Below are 23038 nucleotides of genomic sequence, written 5' to 3' on the forward strand. Positions count from 1 at the left end.
ATTATTATTTGTCCTCCTAAGACTACTGGAATAACATAAAACTCAGACACATATAGCTCTATTAAGACAATATAAGTGTAGATTAGATTTACTGATCACCGATTAGTTTATATTAATGTTGTTATTAGGGTATCGTTCGTTCGTATTATCACATAACACCTCCTCAGTGGCCGGTGCCCGGTGCGCACTCGAGGGCCGTAGCTCTAGTAAGTCAATCGCTTTAAACTATGAAGCATCGCTTCTTTCGGGCGTCCTTATTTAGTGACAAGACGAAATTACTTATTTATTGTCATTTGATAGAACCACATTTGAAGCTGGCAGTGAAAGTTTTGCACTGTAGCCGAACTAGGAGGAACCTGTATTTCGGCTTACAGGAGCAATCCCCTCGAATCACATTAAATAATATTTACCTCTTGCATATATACAATACCGTTAAATATTATTTATAAGTACTTATTATTATAGGTCTGTGCTTCCCCGGGGCATAAAAAGAATATGGAAATGGTGTCGTAAGAGGTGACTAAGGGCATTTACCAGTGGAGGGCTCCTTTGAACAGGATGCCAGCTAGATTATGAGCCACCACAACAGCGTCTTTTTCTGACGTGAAGCACTAAGTAATGTGTAAGCATTATTGTGTTTCGGTCTGAAGGACACCGTACCTAGTGAAACTACTGGGCAAGTGAGACTTAACATCATAATATGTCTCAAGGTAACTCGAACTCGAGTCTCGAACGCAATTGTAGTGCCTCTCAGAATTTTTGGATTTTTCAAGAATCCTGAGTGGCACTGCATTGTAATGGGCAGGGAGTATCACTCACCATCAGCTGAACTAATTTATTCTTATTGTCATAAAAAAAATAACAAGATACCTATTAAGCAAATTCCTCACAATACCAAACCTCCGCGAATACATATTCACGCAAAGTCGTTCGTTAGCCTACTAACACAGTTAATATTAAATACTTAACATAAATAAAACCTGCATAACTAAGTTAACACACATGTTATAGTCAAAATATAAATTAGGAATGCTGTTCGAAGGTCATGTCCTTGATTCTTATCGCTATTTCTTTCTAAGCCAAGGTTTCGGGTCAGGAAGGGAAAGGGAGGGGAAAGAAATAACCCTCAATATTGCCTAGTTCTAATTTTTTGTGGTTATATTTACAATCAGCCCTTTAATAATGTTTTAACGACATGAATACTATAGCTATAGCTATAGAAGTGTGCAGAGCAGAATGACTGGTTTTTAATAAACTGGGTATTATATGCAAGATTTTTAAATATACATATATTTGTTTTTTAACATCCTAAGAATTATGAAGACATCATGTTTTTTATAAAAACGTTGTTAATGATTTAAAAAATAAATATAAGTTTCTGATTCGAGCAATAACCGTCGATAACGACCTGCATGCTGCGCCCAGTGAGGAAGCTGGAGGTCCACTTGCATAAGCTCTCGGGAAGCCCAAATGATGGAAGTTTTGCAACAAGCGCCTTGTGCAATACACGATAAAAGGCCTTCGCTATATCCAGGCTAATTGCCAGGCCTTCACCTTGCTTTTGATAGCCGCCGCCCATCTATGTGTTAGGTATACCAGAAGATCACATGCCGATCGACCATGGCGAACGCCGTACAGTCAGTCGATGATCAACTGATGACCCTCTAGGAACACCAAGAGCTGGCGGTTAATTATGCTCTCCATGATTTTGGAGAGCAAGGAGGTAATAGCAATAGGCCTGTAGTTTGCCGAATCCGAACTGTCTCCTTGTTTTGGATCGGATGGACAAGGGCTGACTTCCATGAGTCAGGGACTACGCCTTTTGAATAAGAGTGCCGGAATAAACGCGTTAGCACCAGCGTCCACTCAGGGACACACGTTCTTAGCACGATTGAAGAATGCCATCCAGCCCGCTCGACTTCCTGACGTCCAACGAAAACAGAGCTCGCCTAACAGTTTTCTGTCTGAACTGTACTGCAGTCATAGAGCACTGACACCGCGGGATGGTTGGCGGTCTTTTTCCGTTGTCGTCAAGAGTCGAGTTGGTCTTAATTTAAAAAACAATAGGCTGGTAAAATCGAAACAACTGCTGAAGCGGTACGCAAAGGGAGGTTATAGAAAAATCTTGTTTACGGATGAGATTTTTTTTTACAAATGAACAACATTTAAACGAACAAAATGACCGTATTTATGCTCAAAGCTCTAAGAAAGCTTTCCAATTAATCGACACACGAGTGCAATGTTGCCACTATCCGACTTTCAGTGATGGTTTGGCGGGTTAGCTATGAAAGATTAACTGAGCCATATTTTTATAAAAAAGGTATCAAACATCGGCACAAGTGTATCAAGACACCATTTTTGAGAAGATAGTGATTGAACATGTTCAATAACTAAGAATGGTCCTTCCAGAAGGACTCGGCGCCGAGTCATAAGGCTCGGTCTACACAGTCTTTGTTAGAAACGAACGTTTCGGACTTCATCAGAACTGAAGACTAGCCGTCATCTGGTCTCGATCTTAATCCGCTAAGAGTTTCTTTAGCACGTGGTGCAACCAGGAGTTTCGTATGACGTGTTCTATACACAATATAGCACAGCTACATTAAACGATAGGATACTCAATAAATCTGAACAGTTTGTATTGCCTGACACTAAAGAATGTACAAACACTGACACTCACTAACATTTACGAGTAGGGTAAGGACCGAAACTTAGTACCGATAATATCAAATAATGTTTCGTTCGTTCAATCATCATTTCGACATTGACCAAGAACCCAAAAATTCTGAGTGGCACTACAATGGCGCTCGTCACTTTGAGACATAAGAAGTTAAGTCTCATTTGCTCAGTAATTTCTAGCTACCTACGCCCTTCAGACCGAAACACAGTAATGCTTACTCATTACTGCTTCACGGCAGTAAATGGCGCAGTTGTGTTACCCATAATCTAGACGGCAACTGTGCAAATGAGCCTCCCACTGGAACCTTAAAGGCTAGGTAGTGGAGTTGGCTACATTATGAAGTTTGCTTCTAAGGACACTTCCGTCATCCGTAAAAAGATGAGTCGCTCCACGCCGATGTGGGGGTGCTTTTGCATAACTCATAACTCTATCTATATTTGGGTTGGCAGTTAAAAAGCAGAAAAATCGACATGATGAATTGCAGTAGCGTTTATTCATGACACACAAAACATAATATACATAGTCAAATTAACAAATTAAAGATAGGATGTCATGAAAACGATACCCACTCAGCATTTTGGAATTGCAATTAGGATGACACTATTTCCAACACTGATTTCAGTAGGTACCTACCAAATCCACCTGTTGACAACAGCCGTAGATAACAGGGTTCCTTTTGTTTTAGGTCGTAAATATGACCTGTGTGTCTGTGTGTAAAATAATAGAAAAAGAGAAGCAAATAAAAATAATAAATTCCAATGGGAGTTTTAGATTTTTTTGGGTATCATTTGGAGGCGCTGTATTTAAAGATATCCCTAAATGCTGCGGAACCGTGTTGCTCTTACACAACGAAGATAATCTTGGCGTGACGCGTCTGATAACCCTAATCTAATCACTGAATTTGCGTACTTAAATTTAGAGAGAATCAGTGATTCACATGACTTTTTGCGAACAAAATTTCTGATGCGGTAAAGTAACTTTAACCCTAAAAAATCTATTTTTGGTGACGTCAAGAATATGGTTTTGAAATCGCGAGGATTCGTCAAATGTAACTCCCAGGTTGCGCGTTTCAGAGACTCTTATCTATTTGTACTCCTTTTATAAAAAAAATGGGTTTGTTTTCAGATTTATCTTTACTTAATGATTACTTCCTAATATCATTGCATATTTTGTTTTCTTCGCGTTTAATTCAATGCAGTTTATTTCTTAGTTATTTAGAAATACGATTTAGGTCTTCCTGTAATTTTGCAAGAGCGGAAACCAAATCTCCTACTTTAAAAGATATGTACAACTGTATATCGTCAGCATAGATATGAAATCATTAGCAATTTTACCTATACAGTTAGTGACATCTGCTGTGTAAAGTATATACAGAAGTAACTTTAAGATTGAACTCCTCTGCAAACATCAGCGCAACGAGAGATACAGGTGCTGAGACCATTTTCACACCGAATGTGGACGACCTGTGAACGGTTACATATAAAGATTTTTAACCAGCAGTCTTAGGTTCGAAACCGTAAAGAGAGAGGGTTTATTGAGTTGAAAGCCCGGTAAAAGTCTAATTAAATCAATATAGTACACTCTCCTCTACCTGAGCTTAAGACTAAGAACATTATCAACCACATCTAGTAATGCAGTAGCCGTGCTCCAATGTTTTCTAAATCCAGATTGTAATAATGGAAGTAGGTCTTTCTTTTTTTAAGAATCCTCTGAGCTGTTCACAGATTACTTTTTGTAGAACTTTCGATATGCATGGTAAAATACTAATAATATACGACAAATGGGGTGTTATTAATGGTAAACGGGCAAACTTGAGTCTTTTGGGGGTTAAATTGAACAAGGTTCAATTTACCCCGTTCTGCAACCTTCTCAAGAGAGGACTCGATAGAAGATACAAGTTCCTCCCTCCACTGGTCGACGATTTCCCGAGAGAGATTTGAATGGCCTGTGTATACGGCATCAGTAATAAATCAAGTAACTGAAATAGCAATTTTTTCACGTTCAATGGCATCAAATACATTTTTTTTTAAGATTCATCATTTGCTTTACGTACGTGATCCACGGGTAGTCATGGTTTTTTATTTTTACGATTTTTACTGGAGCAAGTACATCAAATATACAAAGCAAAATGTAATTAACTTATTATACTCTTAATAATATAAACTTATAATGCCTACTACTCGGCTAAGTTGAGTTAGTAAGTCGTAAGTCGTCTTTTGTGGGGCAAATGCTTTGACAACAAGATCCCAGAAAATGTTCAAAACAGAAGTATTCTTATTATTGTTGTAGTTATTCAAAATAATTGTTAAAAAAAGTTTGTGATAAAGGTTACTATACCATAAATGACTTTCTTAATGATCTGATCTTGATAATCTGCAGTAGATTAGGAATGAAGTGACCGTCCTCAGGCTATTAAATAATAAGTTTAATTGTACGTTATTACGTACGTATTGTAAGTTACTTTGTAAACATATTTTTTTTGATGAAAACGCACGCAGTCTTAGGCCGTTTTGGAATGAGTGGTAGTTTTAGACTTTCAATAAGTGATGTCAAGTCCTAATTTGAATAAAAATATTTCAATTTGAATTTGAATTAAAATTGGAAACTTAGCTCTCTAATTCTTAATAGCTGAAAAGACTCCCAGTCAATTTGAGATATACAGTGACTGTCACTGAATAATATTGAATCAATGTGTTTGACAGGTCTAATGAACCATTACTTCGCTACGTTTAATTCGCACAAAATAAAAGAGTTAGCGCATAGGTTACTAATCTGTTCCACTGTAACACGCCTTAACGACATATCGGTGCAAACTTAATCTAATAAGATTTCCCCATGGACTGAAAAGTGTGTCGGCTTGTGTACATGTTGGGACAAATTCGTGATGGCTAAAAAGTCCAGCAGATTCTTGTATCCTAAAGAGATTTTTTCCAAAATGTTGATTTTATATACACAAATTTCTTACTAGGATTATGTTGTCAGCCCAAGAGAAACTAATAAGTGAGTCATGAAACGGTTTAATAAAGACGTCTTAACGTCGTCTTTTTTAACTACCGTTTATTTTAACCAATCAATGCTATCCAAATAGGCGATTCGTTCAAATAGGTAGGCATTTCTTTATGGAAGAGGAGGACAAAGGAGGACAAATTATCTTAAAACAGAGGGATCACAGGAGTGTTGCCGGTCTTATTGAAAGGTATACGCGCTTTTTTGAAGGTACTCTTGTCGTATCGAGGAAGCTCATTCCACAGATTGGTTGTACGTAGAACAAAGTTCCTTGAAAACCGTGGAGGAACGGCTCGCTTTCAGATGGTGTGGATGATACCGTTATTTGTGGCCAGTCATGCGAAGGTAGATGGAGAAATCAAGTGAAACAGTTTCACCTGATTTCTGCCGCTGAAATCCACCTCGCCGTGATAAATACGTTAGAAAATATACAATGAAGCGACGTCACTACGCAACGCAGAGTGTTCACACAGCACAGTTCCGTTCACAGAGCACTGGATCGCCGACTATTCTCGCAGCAGGCTTATTAAATTAAACTAAAATTACCAGTTTGATTCTTAGAATAAGATACCGACAAGATAAGTACCATAGCGGGGACTTTTTCTGCCAACTATTTCGGCTTAAAGGGCGACGCAGCTAGTGAAATTGCAAAATATTATAAGCTATTGTTATAGTTACAGGCTAATTTAACGTAAACAGTAACGCTGAATTTAAGATAGACTGCGGAATGTGTTGCACCATAGTATTGCGCCTTGGCATAGAGTTAAAAAGTGAATAAATAACAAGTCAATATCGTTTTCTTTTTTTAAGCTTTTGACAGGTCAGACAATAATAGCTTAACCATCGAAGATTGGACGGTTACGGTTAACAGTTACAGTTATGACGTCATCCTAAAATTGTCAAATGGTGCAACACATTTTATACTTAACCGGTACTTTAACATGTTTGTTGTTGCTAAAGTTAATTGATGAAGCCAGGCTTAATTTAGTCTTGTCAGAACTTACGTTGCGCATTGACCATGAACAAGTACAATCTCTTTCAATTACAGGAGCAGGTATATTAGAGTGTGTTGTTTTTTGTGCCCGGTAACATTAGTATTTTCAGGGCAGTAAAAAATTAATTTGATTAATGTATTAATATAGTATATAGACATTAGACACTACTGACTACCAATACACTTGCGTATAGACGAAGACAATTTCTTAAAATTAAATTCAAAAGTTCCAATCGAATGGTGATCCCATCGAATAGTTTTTACCCCAACCAATGAAACAATTACAATTGGCCAACGGACGGTGTGACTGTGACATAACAAGGGCCTTTCTTTCGAGACTAATATTAACCATTGACTTTTAATTTACTAGCGTATAGCCTAGCAAAACGTACGAGAGACAAGAACATCTCTAATGGAAATACAGCAAGATAGAGAAGGAAAGAGAATCTTTTGTGACTGTAACTGGTCTTGATTGACACTTGGTAAACAGTGAGCCACGCTCCTTAGTAATATTAATTATAATCTAGCTGACCACTCCTTTACGCATATTATTGAAATTTTATCGGACTGTCAGGTCTTCTATACACTAGTATGTATACATGTATTAATACAAATAATATTTCTCTTTCGCAGCAAAATGGCGTTAAAACTGAAGTACACGGACGAACACGGCATTCTGCACATCGACATGTCTCCCGCCAGCCCGGAGAAAGACATAACAGACCCCAAGTTCGATACCATCAACAATCGCTTCGGCCAATACGATCTCTTCGGCTCGAGCGACGGTGGGGAAACGTCTTTGTTTCGTAGCCGCTACAACAGCTTAGAACAAGAACTCGCCAATACGCCGTATGCATTCGCTACGGAAAGAACCCTGCGCCTGAGCGACCCGGTGTTGGACATTACAATTGATTCACAAATCGATGTGCATAACGAATTATTCGGACCGAAAACTGAGCCGGCGTTCACTGTGACACAGCTGATCCACGCGCAGGATCGGTTCTTTGATCTGTCGGCTCGACCATCTGGTAGAGTTCGGACGGTTGTGGACGGTTTTGAGGTGAAAAGTGCGCCAGGCTCGGGAAAAAGGGACAGTTTTAGTGATGGGGCTTTTAAAGTGATTCCAACTGAAAGTGCGAGGAAACTCGATACAGCGCCGAGTTCATTGCCGTGAGTTTATTTTATTAAATTACTAATTATTACTTATCGAAATAAAGACTATAATATAATAATATATAGAAAATAAAGGATTGCTTGTAACTAATTCTAGTAGGCATCATAAGATACATAATAGCTTAAGGGTAAATGTATACACCGTTAAAGTCCCAGTCACTGTTCAGGCATTATTTATAAATAAATTTAAATTTATAAAAAAAATGGCTCTGTCGTAAATCCTACTACTCCACAGCTGAATATCTAATCAAGCACCCTGGGACTAAATTATGATTATTTTATAGCAATAACAACGACAGTACAATATTGGATATTTTATTTTATAAAAAAATAGCACAAAAAAGAATGCTGGGAGAGTTTTTTGCAGCGGTTTCTTCTCTCTCATAGTGACATTTGTTTCCGAAGCGATGGTAGTATCTATTTTATTAGAATTGACATCAAAAAGAATTCGAAAGACATAAATTTTGAGAAAATACGTGCCTCTATTGCTTTTTTCTGTGAAAGGGGTGTACTTTTGTAGGTTCTCACGCAAAGGTTTCTAATATAAGCTTAGAGAAATCATTATGTTTATATATTTAATAAAAATCTAAAAACAATGGTGACATTTAATTGTATTTATTTGTAATGGTCTTGAAATTGTCTGACAGGACACCTTCGTTTTATTTATTTATTAAAACTTATAAATTATTTTGTATAAGTTGGAGCACAATGTACTTATAATTGTAAGACATGTACACATATGTGCGATTTAAGTTTTTTTTTTATGGAATAGGAGGACAAACGAGCGTACGGGTCACCTGCTGTTAAGTGATCACCGCCGCCCATACTCTCTTGAAACACCAGAGGAATCACAGGAGCGTTGCCGGCCTTTAAGGAAGGTGTACGCGCTTTTTTTGAAGGTACCCATGTCGTATCGTCCCGGAAACACCGCACAAGGAAGTTCATTCCACAGCTTTGTAGTACGTGGAAGAAAGCTCCTTGTAAACCGCACTGTGGAGGACCGCCACACATCCAGATGGTGAGGATGATATCCTAACTTGTGGCGTGTCGTGCGAAGGTGGAATTCGGCGGCAGGAATTAGGTAAAACAGCTCTTCGGAACACTCCCCGTGATAAATGCGGTAGAAGACACACAATGAAGCGACGTCTCTACGCAACGCCAGTTTATTGAAAACATAAAACAAAACAAATATTTTTGTGTAATAAAATTTTAAGAGGCGAAAATTGCGTGAAAGTGTTTTTTTTTCTGTGTAGTAGTTATAGCGTTTGTGGCGAAATAGCACAGAATACTTAATAGTACAAGAAGGTTGAACCGTTAACTCTCACCACGGAGCCCCCGGTTTAATCCTCCCCCGCCACGCACCAATGTGTATTCTGTTTTCCACTTTATAGTTATTATGTTCGTCATCAGGTGATCTGTATAAAATCTTGTTCATCCTCCTCTTACATAGAAGTTGTAAGTCTGTGTCGAATACATTATAATTATATTAATAGTTCTTTTTCATTCATTTATCACATATGATTGTTCATAGATTGTAATACAATTACGAACACTAAAATGGAAAAGAACATTTAGAACTTTCATTTCAAAAGAACAACACTGATGTTATGTGAGTGTACATAATGAAGGACATAAACGCGAGTGTGGTTTTCTTAATATACACTTATACACAATACTTTATGTACCACATATCATAAGCCGCTATGCTGCATTCAGGGGCCGCATATGATCACCATACATCTGAACAGGTAATGGCGGTAACGAAATGGTTTCTGGCAACTGTCATGTTTTTTTTAAACAAACAAACTAGACTATCATATCGTTCGATATACTTACGTCACTTTAACATTTCAACATTATTCATACCATTTTTGTCAAATCAATTTTTATTGTGTTTCGGAATGAAATAATATTAAGAAAATCAATGTTATTATTAAGCAAAATAACATTTTAACCTTAGATTAAGGATTAGTCACCGTTGTGCTTCAACTAGATACCGCAGTCATGTGTGACGTTGGCAAGCCACATCTTCTGAAAATCTTTGCTAATAATTGAAACTAAAATGCCGAGTTGCGTAGTAAAAGTTTGTATAAATAATACTACAAGAAATAAGAAAGACACTGGGATTACATATCATCAATAAGTATTTTGTATTTTATTAATATAAATATAAAATACGTGTTATTATAGTATATAATACCGTATATAAGTCACAAAATTTGAAAGATGCCATTGAGTGTCAAGATGCCACGTACACAAGCATTTTTACAAATAGCCAATACGCACTACAATATAAAGTTCCTGTATTAAAAAAGCTAATATTCTTAAGTAGTGCGGCATTTAGTTGGAGCACAGCCGAGACCAATTCTTAATCTAAGATTTTAACAAATAAGAAATTTGTTCTAACAAAACAGTTTAATATTTTCATGGTAGTCATAATGTGTGATTCTTGAACTCATCATGGAGAGTTTATAATATTTGAGTATAATATATGGATATAAACAATTATTGATTCAATAGTTTAAGTTACAATTACAAGCACACAGTCATTTCTCGTCGTTTATTACGTCTCAGCAATGCCCAAAATATTTCGTTTACAACATAAGACACTTTGAGGCAACAAACACTCAATTAACAACGCAACATATACAAAAGACGTTATGAAACGGTTTGGACCAATTTAAATCCAAGGCGCTTGATTCAAACTGCTTGCAACAACGTTACTTAACCATGCCTGAAAATTACTACTTCATTTTATTTTAGCTTACAATTTAAGAGGTTATTTTGTAACTTTGTCAGGCGATGTATATGAACATACAACAAGATCCCAGAAAATATTCAAAACAAATGTATTACAAAATTCATGAGAATTGTTAAAAGACATGTGTTACCTTATGTGTTAAGGTATAACAGAAATTAATTTTTTAATGAAATCACAGATTGGGAATGGAGCGACCGCCGTAAGGCTATTTAAATTATAAATTTCATTGTATCAACTTTGTATTAAAACAAAAAAGAAGCCCGCTGAGTTCATGCGCACGTCCTCCTGAAGTATTGTCGTGCTCTATTTATGACGCCCAGTTTCTTCGAAGCCTATATGAATATGATTTGATATCCGGGAAAATTTTCATCAAATCCCAAAAAAAGGTCTCGTTAAATTAACGACCCTTATAAATTGTGCAATTAGATTATGACAAGTACCAGATCTTTGTACCTAGATCAAGTGCATAGAACTTCCTATATTGTAGAAAGAGCCTTAGAAAAGAAAGAAGTTTCTTATACAATACATCTGGCGCAGGGTTTCGATAAAGTTTAGCATGAAGAGCTTATTTACAACATAAGAATGACTTTACCAAAATCATTTGTATATTCTTGAATCTTATATAACCAATAGATATTTTAGGATTCGACAAGAGGATAATATCTGTTCAGAAATTATGGAGATAAAAGCTGGAGTTCCTGTAACATGAATGACATTCCTGAAATAGAAAATAACGATGTTGCGACTTTTGCTGGTGATGGCCGTGGGTAACCAATTGTTATGTGGTGAAGGGGATGCTCGTTTGGAATTGCAAAAAAATTTAATGCAAATTTATGTACTCTTGTTGCAACCAAAACTCATTAAAGTCGAAAAGGTCATTCATTTTCTCAAAATTGATATTTGGTCAATTTATTATAAAAACTTGACTGTTTTTACCCAAAATATAAGTACGAAACAAACCAACAAAATCGCTTCTATCAATAATGTGGGCGCTTGTAAAAGTCCAAATAAAGTCGGATGACGAGTGCACCATCTTAAATGGAAGGTTGTAGAGTTATCGTTTTAAAAGCAACGACCTCTCATTCAATGTTGTCTGTATTTTATATAAAATAATTTGGACATTGGCAGATTTATTTACAATATTTACGGCTTAAATAGTAGCAGCTCCGGGAAGCTCCTTAAAATGTTCTAGTCCCAAATACCACAGTGTCTGAAGACGAAGGTGTGCTATCACTCGTCACAATTACTACTTTTTACTTATTACTTGTAGTATATTACACGTATAGCGATATGTTATGTAATATATTATGTTATACTTCAAACTCAAAACTCTTTATTGCAAGTACATTTTAAGAAAATTATTTTGCTCTTTTAAATATTTCAAAAAAATAAGAGAATAACACTTCACGAAAACATTACAAATTTAATAGTATATTATGATACAAGTGGGCTAAGTTCCTCATTATACACGACGCTGTGGGTTGCAGCCCCAGGGCAGGGCATCAATTAGTAACTCTATGTTGTTACAAAAAAAAACTGTATTACCCAGTTAAATTAAAAATGCTCTGTTTACTCTCATATAATTTGCAATTGGGTTCCAACTTAACTTTGTAGGAATAATTCTATGTGTAATATTATTATGCAAGTGTGTGTTATAGTAAGATATATTAAGGCTCACTTTACAAGCAAGTGTGGTGAAAAATATAAATGAGTGGATCATCATTAGCCTCCCCAAATATTTTTATTATTAAAACAATCCTCGATTTTGTAGTAAACCTTGTTCATAACATAATTTTTTATAAGATTAAAAAAAATTAACAAAAAAACAACCGCCTTCAAAAACACTATTCCAAAACCATAGATATAATGTGCACTAAAAAGTATAAAAATAATTCTGTATTTTTATACAATCTAAATTATTAATCTTATTCTAGTTACGATTATTTTTATTTTTGGGATCGGTGTCCTTCGGCCGCAACCCGCTCTCGCCTCTCGCCTCCTCACGACACAAGCACATCTCACCTATAACTATGTATGTAGTAACAAACCTATCTTGGATGACACCGACTCCAAAAATTACAATAATTGTAACTAGAATAAGATTAATAATTTAGATTGTATAAAAATACGCAATTATTTTTATACTTTTTAGTGCACATTATATGTATTGTTTTGGAATAGTGTTTTTGAAGGCGGTTGTTGTTTTGTTAAAAAAAAATGATTTTATGATTTTTAGTGAATTTGAAGTACACTTACTAACAATTTCTCTAAATATTCTAAATTTTTCAATGCAGCAATGAACGTAAGTACTTTGCAATTTGATTATAGACAGTGTTCCGTTACTTTGTCATGGATTCCGTTATCAGAACCTAACCAAACTCTCACCAAAACCACTATCTTTCAAGTATATGCTTTCCAATAAAAAGAATCATCGAATCGAATTTATCTTTCAAATAAGAATCATCGAAATCGGTTGGCGCGATATTGAGTTATTCGTAAATTTATTATCCATGTTGCTATACGTATGAATAGCAAAATTTAAGACTTTTATGGTTTTCTCATGAATTCCACTGTCAGATCTATACCAAATTACAATTGGACCATTCCGGAAGCACCAGCTTTCAAATAAAAAAAGAATTATCAAAATCGGTTCACACACTCGAAAGTTTTGAGGTAACAAACATAAAATAAATACCGACTAATTGAGAACCCCCTCCTTTTTTGAAGTCGGTTAAAAAGGTAATGCAAAGAGAAGACAAGAACACTTTGTTGCAATGTATTAAATACTTCTATACTTAGCCCCATACATGAATTACCAAATATATGGAGCATAAGATTTGGATCTATATTAGCACGTACGGATACTTTGTACATTTTCCGTGACTCTGGGCTGGGGCCCGGACCACCGACATCAAACGACACAGAGAAGTAACACTCACTAAGACTGACATATGTGTGACGTTTGCTGTGTTCGGTAGCCGAAGCAGCAGCCCCAGTAACATTATCTTACATTATTAAGACGTCCTGATAGAGCCTCTAGCTGCTAGACAAACAATGAAAACAGGCCAGGTTTTTATTTTAGTGTGCGTGACAAGCTACTTCTTACACTCGCGATTTGTATGTTAAGTTATGTGTTAATAGTTGATATAAGCGATCACCTAGGACCTAGGTATCAAGTAACCCTGACTTCCTCGCTTGGCTAACTTCAGCTACGCGGCAATAAACTCGACCTTGTATTCGCATCAATTACCGTCATCTTGAAAACTTCATCAACAAAAAAGGTGACAAAAACACGTATTCAAGATATAAATATTCATTAAGTTGGTATTTTGCATTTAAAAATCTACTTTATTTACGGTCATACAACGTGTTAGAATGTACAAATCTCGGTCAGATATGTTTTAGTTAACTATATAACTGTAATATCTATATATCTATTAAAAATTAATTGCTGTTCGTTAGTCTCGCTAAAACTCGAGAACGGCTGGACCGATTTGGCTAATTTTGGTCTTAAATTATTTGTGGAAGTCCAGAGAAGGTTTAAAAGGTGAATAAATAGGAAAATGCTGCTAAATTAAATAAAAACAACAAATTTGTTTTTCTTTTGATGTGTCCATACATAATTTCTATGAGAGAATTTATTGACGCACGGTTTGACAGTTGACTGTCTGCTGTGAAACAATTTCATTACGACAGCAGGGTGCATATTTTACGAAGTAATTTTTGATGTTATGATATATTATTGACAAATTCATATTAGAACCTTATTTTATTTATTATATACATAACAACGTCTGTCGGGTCAGCTAGTATTTAATATTTACCTACTTGTTTGTATTTATTTATTATATACAGACAATCTAGATACGTTTATTATAATAATGACAACCTCTACTTGTGGTCATTTTTGAACTGGCAGCCATGGCTTATCGTTAACAGTAAATATAAAAATTAATTTTGTATTAAAATGATAATAATACTGATATGACTACAATTTATCATCAATAATGTATCTGTTTACACGTGGCAATCTTTATGTTGTGGCTCACTGAGAGCTGCCAACCATATTTTTTTAAATTCTTTACGTAATTTCCTTTATATGTGTAAATTGCACCCATATGCTTTTTTAATAAATTAATCTGAAGATAAAATATACTAAAATTAATTACAGGTACTTGCGGCAAAATGTTTATAGGCGACCTATCGCCAATACATTACTTACTAAGCGTTCATTTAAAAGTAGTGTAATCAAAAAAACACGGGTCTACTTGTTTTTATGGTTTTAAAACAATAATCAGCTTTCAATTGTGTGTTAGTATAAATAAAGTTCTAATGACCCTGATAATAATTCAGTAATAGTTAATAATACATCTAATTCATTTAATATTTAATACGAACATCTTTCTGGTAAATGCCTCCTCCATCATTATTAATCCGTCTCTATCCGGGCCTCTATACTATTCCTTCTTTTAAGTAAAATAAAAACGTTAATTAATCGTTTACACGTAAACAAACGGCTACAAACATCGACAACCTCTTTAAAAAAATTAAAATGTGTCTTCTTTTTATTAATTACAATATAATGTGTTAATTAGCCTTTATCAACCAAAAGAAATTCTACCTCTTAGTAGATTTATTGAGATTTATAAAGAATTGAAAAACAATTTCGAAATGACGCTTGAACCAAGTCGCCTAGAAGTACCTATTCATGTGCCTGTTTGCGTCCGTCGATGTTTTCCATGAACGTTTTTCTGTAAAATTGCCAAGCGACTGTCTATGACTGTCCTTGAAACTGTGAGTTAAATGAATCCCATTTACAATTAACACGCTTGTACCTCCATGACCTTGATATGTCTACCTGTCGTTTGTTTTCTGTGGTTGAACGTATAAAAACTCATGTACTATTTCCCATATACTGCAACCAGACAACCTCCGAATACGAAAGGGTAAGGGAAGAGAAAGTGAGGCAGGTGACAAACGTTAATGTTACGAGTGTTTATGCCGAGTTGTATTCTATTATGTTTACCTAGGGTGTTAAAAAAAGTTCGCGAAAGACGACCAATAAGCCGCGTTCTCCTACATCATGACAACGCTTCTTCATACACGGCTAACAAAACAATATCATTATTAGCTTCCAAAAAAGTACAACTCATCGCCCATCCTGCTAATAGCCCCGACCTAGCACCCTGTGATTTCCGTATTTTCCCCAAAATCAAAGATTTGATGAGAGATTTCGCTTTAACCATTTGCGAAGAGGCAGCGATAGCGTTCAATCAGCATGTAGAAAACATGCCTTCAGATCTGTGGTCCTCCTGTTTTAAAAAATGATTCGATCACATGAAAAAATGTTTAAAACATAAAGGAGAGTATTCTGAAAAGCAATAAACATAATTATTTTGGTTATAACATGTTGTTTTTTTAAGTAACGCAAAACTTTTAGTGTGACCTACGTAACATAAAGCTGGGCGTCATTAATAGCGCTGTACAAAGTGCAGGTCCGGTCACGGAGTATTGCTGTCATCTTTCTGGTCTGGCGCACCCCAGTATCAGCTCGATCCATATGACTGTGTGCAACGCAGAGCAGCTATAATTGTCAGAGACCCAGTGCTCTGTGAACGGCTGGATCACTTGGCATTGCGTAGAGGCGTTGCTTCATTGTGCGTCTTCTTCCACATTTAGTGGAGTGTTCCGAAGAGCTGTTTTAATTGATTCCTGCCGCCGAATTTTACCATCGCACGACATGCCACAAATTAGGATATCATCCCCACCATCTGGATGTGTGGCGGTTCTACACTGCGCGCTTTTCAATGAGCTTTCTTCCACGTACTACAATGCTGTGGAATGAGCTTCCTTCTGCCGTGTTTCCGGGACGATACGACATGGGTACCTTCAAAAAAGCGCGTACACCTTCCTTAAAGGCTAGCAACGCTCCTGTGATTGACCTGTATGCTCGTTTGTCCTCCTTTTTCCATAAAAAAAACATTTCCTGAATCATAGGTAGCGTCATTGGCATTTTAGCAAGAAAGTTCTGTAGTTGCAGAAAATAATTCAAAATTTTTCGTAGAATTTTTTGCCAGTATTGTAATGCAATTTGTACAGTAAGTACCTACGTAATAAGGCTCAGCTGTTGCGGCGAAATACATTTCTGCTTTTTGGTTTTTATAATTTTAGCGACTGTTATGTAAAATAATAAGATAGTTATGACTAAAAATTGAATTGCATTGAATATTTTCTTCGAAAATATTAAAATAATCCGCACCACTTTTTTATTTTGTAAATTTTCAGTGTCAATATATTCGGAGTCATGGTCCTGTCACATCCCTCCACTCTTAGTATGTGCATGATATACACCTGTATATAATAGGATATACTTGTGTTACACCCTGTATATAAAATGAAAACAACTCAAAACTTGGGGTCTTCTGGAATTAATTAGTCGTCTCTAAGCACTACCAGTTCCTCGGATTCACCTCAATTCGGATTCAAGGGTTAACCGACGATTAGGAAACTCACGTAAATTATGTTGACGAGCACCTTTACTGTTACCGTTACAAAACACAATATCGTAATTGTATAATATTGAAACATCAGCTTTCCATTTTCATCAAGCTGTTTCCTTAATTCAACCCTACTACCACATGCCCACATGATCTCAGGACCTCGCTAGAAAGTGGAGCCTCCTCCCGTTCCCCTTTCACCCACTCGCGCTCGTTCTGTTGCCTCAGTACGGCTTGCAGTTTTATTACCGTTTGGTACATATCGAGCATGTCTTAGATATATTTTCATGTTATCACTGCCAGGTTTTAGAAGTTATCGTTATTACGTTTTGACTTTTTTGTTAATAGTTTTATGTAGTTCTGTGTCGCTATAATATTACTGCGACAAAAGTAAAAACTACATTTATCATTATAATAATAACAATCATCATCACAACACAACACCTTTACATCAACCTATAATAGTGAAAAAATAAATAGTTGTTTATTTGTTAATTATAATATCCTAGTGATGCTTGTTTTGCACACCGTAACAAAGCGACGATGTGACGTCATCGACGTCAGGTCCTGAGATATTGTAACAGGTAGTATATAATATATATACGTTACTCAGGGGGCGCCAAACTGTAAAACAAAATCACTCGCGAATGAATTTTTTTGAAAAAACAACTTTGTTTCTTAACCTGCCAGTTTCCTTACAGCATTGTCTTAGGTATGCATTAAATCTATTTGCAAGATATGCAACAGCGATTTTATTTTAGCTCGAATACGAATTTCCGCGTACTTCCTTTGTGACCATTGTTTTTCAGTTTATTTTGAATAAGTTCCTAGTTGCTATGCATTGTTGGAGATCTAAGAAAACGTATATATTTTTTTATATAATCTGCAAGCGAAGTATCATAACGTTTTGTTTTTAAGGCATTTTTCGTCTCTCATTTTAAAATTTCTATCGATAATTATTGTGGTTTTAATATTGTTAAATACCTAGCTACTGTGTTATTACAAAAGAAATAAACATGTGTTGCACTTGAAAAAGCTTCTATTACAAAGCTGTGTCTGTCTGTTGTTTAGTGTTCAACATCTTTAGACATTGTATATATTTAAACACGAGTCGAAACTTGTCTAAGGTATGTATACTGCATAGATCATAGATAGTTTTTTTCAACAAATTTTTGATGTTACAAATTTGACTGATTTTAAAAAAAGGTATAAAACATGATATCTCAAATTTTTGCATGATGCATATGGGTGTTAAATATATTTCAAAGAGTCACTGCTATCAGGAGTACGTCGAGTTACCAATAACCCTGTGAGTATATAAAATGACACAGCTCTTCTAAAACGATTGAACGAGTAATAATATTTGTAGTTGCATTTTTCATAGATAGATTTCTAGTGTATATACTTTTCCTTAGACTATAATAATCGTTATCTATATATATATATATAAAAGAGAATGTATGTTTGTATGTTCCCTAATAACTCCTAAACTATTCGACCGATCTCAATGAAATCTTTTGTAATAGATTCGTTGAAGCTCAAGGAACGTATATATAATTTATATGGCAAAACAACGTTTGGCAGGTCAGCTAGTTAATAATAATAACTAGATTTCACTAAAACAACACTTAAACATATATTATAAGTACAACGCCTTAAAAATACTTATCTTGAATAAAGTGCAGTGTTGTATTGAAACTTGTGTTATGAAGACCAGAGCATCGCATATTTTAATTTACCTAACCTGCCATAAATACTGATGAACCAAAGAAGAAAAAAATTATCTATTGCAAATAACATTTATTACTTTTACAGTTTGTTAGTTTAATACATAAATATAAAACAATTTAAAATATTATAAAGCTTATTCGAAGTGGTCTCCATTGGCTGAAATACAGTCCTTTAAACGTTGAGGCCAGTTATCAATAGAAGCACGCACTCTTACCATGGGAAAATTCTTCACAGCCAATCGTACGGATTGTTTTAGGGACTCCAAATTTTCATGGCGAGCCGTACTTACTAAGACTGACCATAAATCACAATCCAGCGGATTAAGATCGGGACTAGACAACGGCCAGTCATAAGCTCTAATAAAGTCCGAAACGTTCGTTTCGAACTAAGACTGCGTAGACCGAGCTTTATGACCCGGTGCCGAGCCTTGTTAGAAGGACCATTCTTGGTGATTGAACATGGTGTAGTTAAGGGGCTGCACGACCTTCTCAAGAATGGTATCTTAATACACTTGAGCCAATGTTTTGATACCGTTTTTACAAAACTACGACTCAGTCACTCCCTCATAGCTAATACCCCACCAAACCATCACTGAAGTCAGATAGTGCCCACGTTGCACTCTGTCGACTAATTGGGAAGCTTCCTTAGAGCTTTGAGCATAAATACAGTCATTTTGTTTGAGAAAATGTTGTTCAATTGTAAAATATTTCTCATCCGTAAACAAAATTTTTAGTAACCTATACCCAAAGGGCGTACCGCTTCAGTAGTTGTTTAGATTTTACCACCCTATTATTTTTTAAATTATCAGTTAATAAATGATCAGTACGTCTCTTATAGGCTGTAAGTCCTAAGTTACAAAATATGCGACATGGTTCTAGGTGCTATCTTCATCTCCCGAGATACAATGTATTATATATATATATATACTTTCGGACATGATTTCTTCGAATTCTTTACCTTACTGCTTTGACCACCTTTTTCGTACGAATACTGCGTGGACGGCCAAACTTTTTCTGTCAGAAACAGAGGACGTCTCATTGTATCTATTGATACACAAACATTTTACTAATAGCAAGCTTATGGAGGGTTTTAGGAATTGCATTTGGTTACCATACACACCTACTTCGTGTCATGCAATCACAGCGATTCGGTTCCCTTTATCATCCCACTCCATTTTGATATCGCAATTATTGTACAATGTATTGGCGCCAAAATGAGAAACTCAATAAACAAGCATATAAAAATAATAGATTCCAAATTCAAATATTATATTTTGTTTATTTTTAATTGTAACAGTATTTAGTATTATTTCTACAGTCACTTTTTGGTCTATACATTATAATATATATATGTATTTTATAGTAATTTTAAATCAATATGATTTTGTTGTCAAACCTTATATCATTTGCAGCTGATAGTATTGTATGTGATGAAGGCCACGACTTAGTCAACATATGTCATTTTATCCTTCACAAAGTAGGTATTTAAAAACTAATTAAATAGGTAGATATGAGCTTGAACAGAACCATGAGCACACTACAACAGAAACATGACACGAGCGAAACACAGCCATAAAACTAACGAACCAGCTAAGCTCCGTCGAACTTCATGTACGGGAGAACAATATACTTATTAATGGGATCCCAGAGAATAGATCAGAGAATTTATTTGAAACTGTAATTCAGATTGCCAAGACTGTGGACTGTCCTCTCACTCAGGATGATGTACAACACGTGACAAGAGTGGCTAAATTAACAAATGACAGTAATAGAGCTCGATCCGTCGTAGTTAAGTTAGGTACCCCGCGCAAACGTGACGTCGTTCTGACTTCTGTGAGCATATTTAACAAGAAGAATCCGCAAGATAAGTTAAACTCTCGCCATCTTGGTATTGGAGGAACTAAAAAACCTATATTTGTATCCAAACATCTAACTCCATTAACCAATGCTCTTTACGCGGCTACCCGTTTGAAAGCAAAACAGATGCAGTATAAGTTTGTATGGATTCGCAATGGGCGCGTTTTTACGAGAAAAAATGAAAACTGCCAAGCCTTGCTTATTAAGAACAACGAAACCTTAATTCTTTTAACTTAATTTAGTATATTAAATTGTAAACTTAGTATATAATTGTAGCTTAATAATTTATTGTTTTTCTCTATAGTTTTTTTATAAGATGCTTAACATTTATTACTAAAACGCTCAAGGGTTGAGAACTAAGACGACAAACTTTCTAAAGAACTTATCAACTTCTAATTATAAGGTCATCGCTCTTACCGAAACTTGGTTGAGATCCAGTATTTCAAACAATGAATTATTTGACAACAGATACACCATCTATCGTAGAGATCGTTCGAGTTCTAGCAATACTAAATCAGATAGTGGAGGAGTTATGTTAGCAGTCTCTAAGGACATTTCTTCTTTCAGAGTTGAGTCATGGGAATCAGATGTCGAGGATTTATGAGTCACATTACATGTTAATATTAATCAAGCAATAAAAAAACTTTCTATATGTGTGGTATATCTACCTCCACCTGTAAAAATTGCGACGTTGACACAATTTTTGGACAAAATTGACTTAGCTTTCAACTTAAGCGATGACGTCATTATAGTTGGTGATTTCAACCTAGGGTTTATTAAATGAAAGTCACAAGCACACGAAGTTTTTATGACTCCCTCTAACTATAACAATACTCTTGGCTTTGCCTTAGTTGATTTTATGTCTATGAATAACCTAATGCAATTTAATTGTATTAATAATAGCGATGACCGCTTTTTAGATTTAGTATTGAGTAACATGTCTAATATTAATGTATCAGCCCCACCTGACGTGTTAAGTAGGACATATACGAATCATCCTAGCTTATTGTTAAATATTGAAAGTTCTGGAATATCATTTTTGCGAGCGAGAGGTAATGCAAAACTAAATTTTTATAAAGGTGACTATGTATCTATTATCAATGATCTGAAAACTATTGATTAGAATCGAAGACTATGCGTCCATGATAACGTAAATAGTATGGTATCTGAGTTCTATAAAATAATTAACAATATCATTAACAAATTTGTTCCTAAAACAACCAACACGAGATCTAAATATCCGGTATGGTTCAGCTCTTCCTTAATAAAATTGCTTGCTGAAAAAGAAAAATTACATAAGAGGTTCCGAATATATAAGAATCCTAGAGATGAATTAGAGTATCACATGATTAGAAAGCGTTGTCATAAACTTTATGATGATTGCTATACTAAATACAAGCGAAATATTGAAGCAAACATTCCAAATAATCCAAAATGTTTTTGGAGTTTTGTTAAAAATAAAAAAGGCGGCCATTAAACACTTCCCTCTTGTATGAAAATGGATAATGTTACAGCACAAACAGCAGCGGATATTGCCAATCTATTTTCATATCAATTTTCTTCTATGTACACTTGTGGTCAGCGTCGCGTTCGCAGTTCTAGTCTAGTCGATATTGGTAATGTTCATTCTCTGATGTCCCTGAGCTTCAGTGAAGCTGAAATATCTCAGAAAATAAAAGGACTCGACATTAATAAAGGAGCTGGGCCAGACTCGATTCCTCCTCTCTTTGTTAAACGATGTAGGTTTGCAATGTCATTACCCTTAACTATTATCTTCAATAGATCACTTAAAGATGGTGTATTTCCTGAAGAATGGAAAAAGTCTCGTGTTGTACCTGTATATAAAAAGGGGGATATTACCGACGTAAAAATTACCGTCCTATATGCATTTTGTCTTGTTTTTCCAAGCTTTTTGAAGCCGTCCTTCATCCTGTTATCTCCAAAAATATTGACAGTTTGATCTCCGATGAGCAACATATTTTTAGGAAGGGCCGTTCAATTCAAACGAACCTCATCTCTTTTGTCACCGAAGTATGTCAAGAATTGGACAATGGGCGCCAGATTGATGCGATATATACAGACTTTAGTTATGCCTTCGATAAAGTCAGTCACCCTTTATTAATTCAGAAGCTAAGTAATTATGGAATTGGAGGAAACTTACTGATATGGTTCGATTCATATCTTCATAATAGACTTCAGTCAGTAGTTGTAGGAGGCACTGAATCTAATTCATATATTGCGCGATCTGGTGTTCCCCAGGGATCCTACCTAGGACCGTTGCTCTTTTTGATATTTGTGAATGACGTTAGGAATCATATCAAATATTGTAAAGCATCTCTCTTC

General features: G+C 35.5%; 1 protein-coding gene across 1 annotated transcript in view; it reads left to right on the plus strand.

The window, feature by feature from the left end:
• The first annotated feature begins 7314 nt into the window (after positions 1-7314).
• The window catches only part of LOC126974657 (protein stum), a 94560-nt gene continuing 78836 nt past the window's right edge, over positions 7315-23038 (plus strand). Inside the window, exon 1 of the mRNA XM_050822201.1 lies at positions 7315-7847. Coding sequence (XP_050678158.1) covers positions 7315-7847 — 533 coding nt within the window. The remainder of the gene's footprint in view (positions 7848-23038) is intronic.

The sequence above is a fragment of the Leptidea sinapis genome, chromosome 2 (genome assembly GCF_905404315.1).
Source record: "Leptidea sinapis chromosome 2, ilLepSina1.1, whole genome shotgun sequence".
Lineage (NCBI taxonomy): Eukaryota > Metazoa > Arthropoda > Insecta > Lepidoptera > Pieridae > Leptidea > Leptidea sinapis.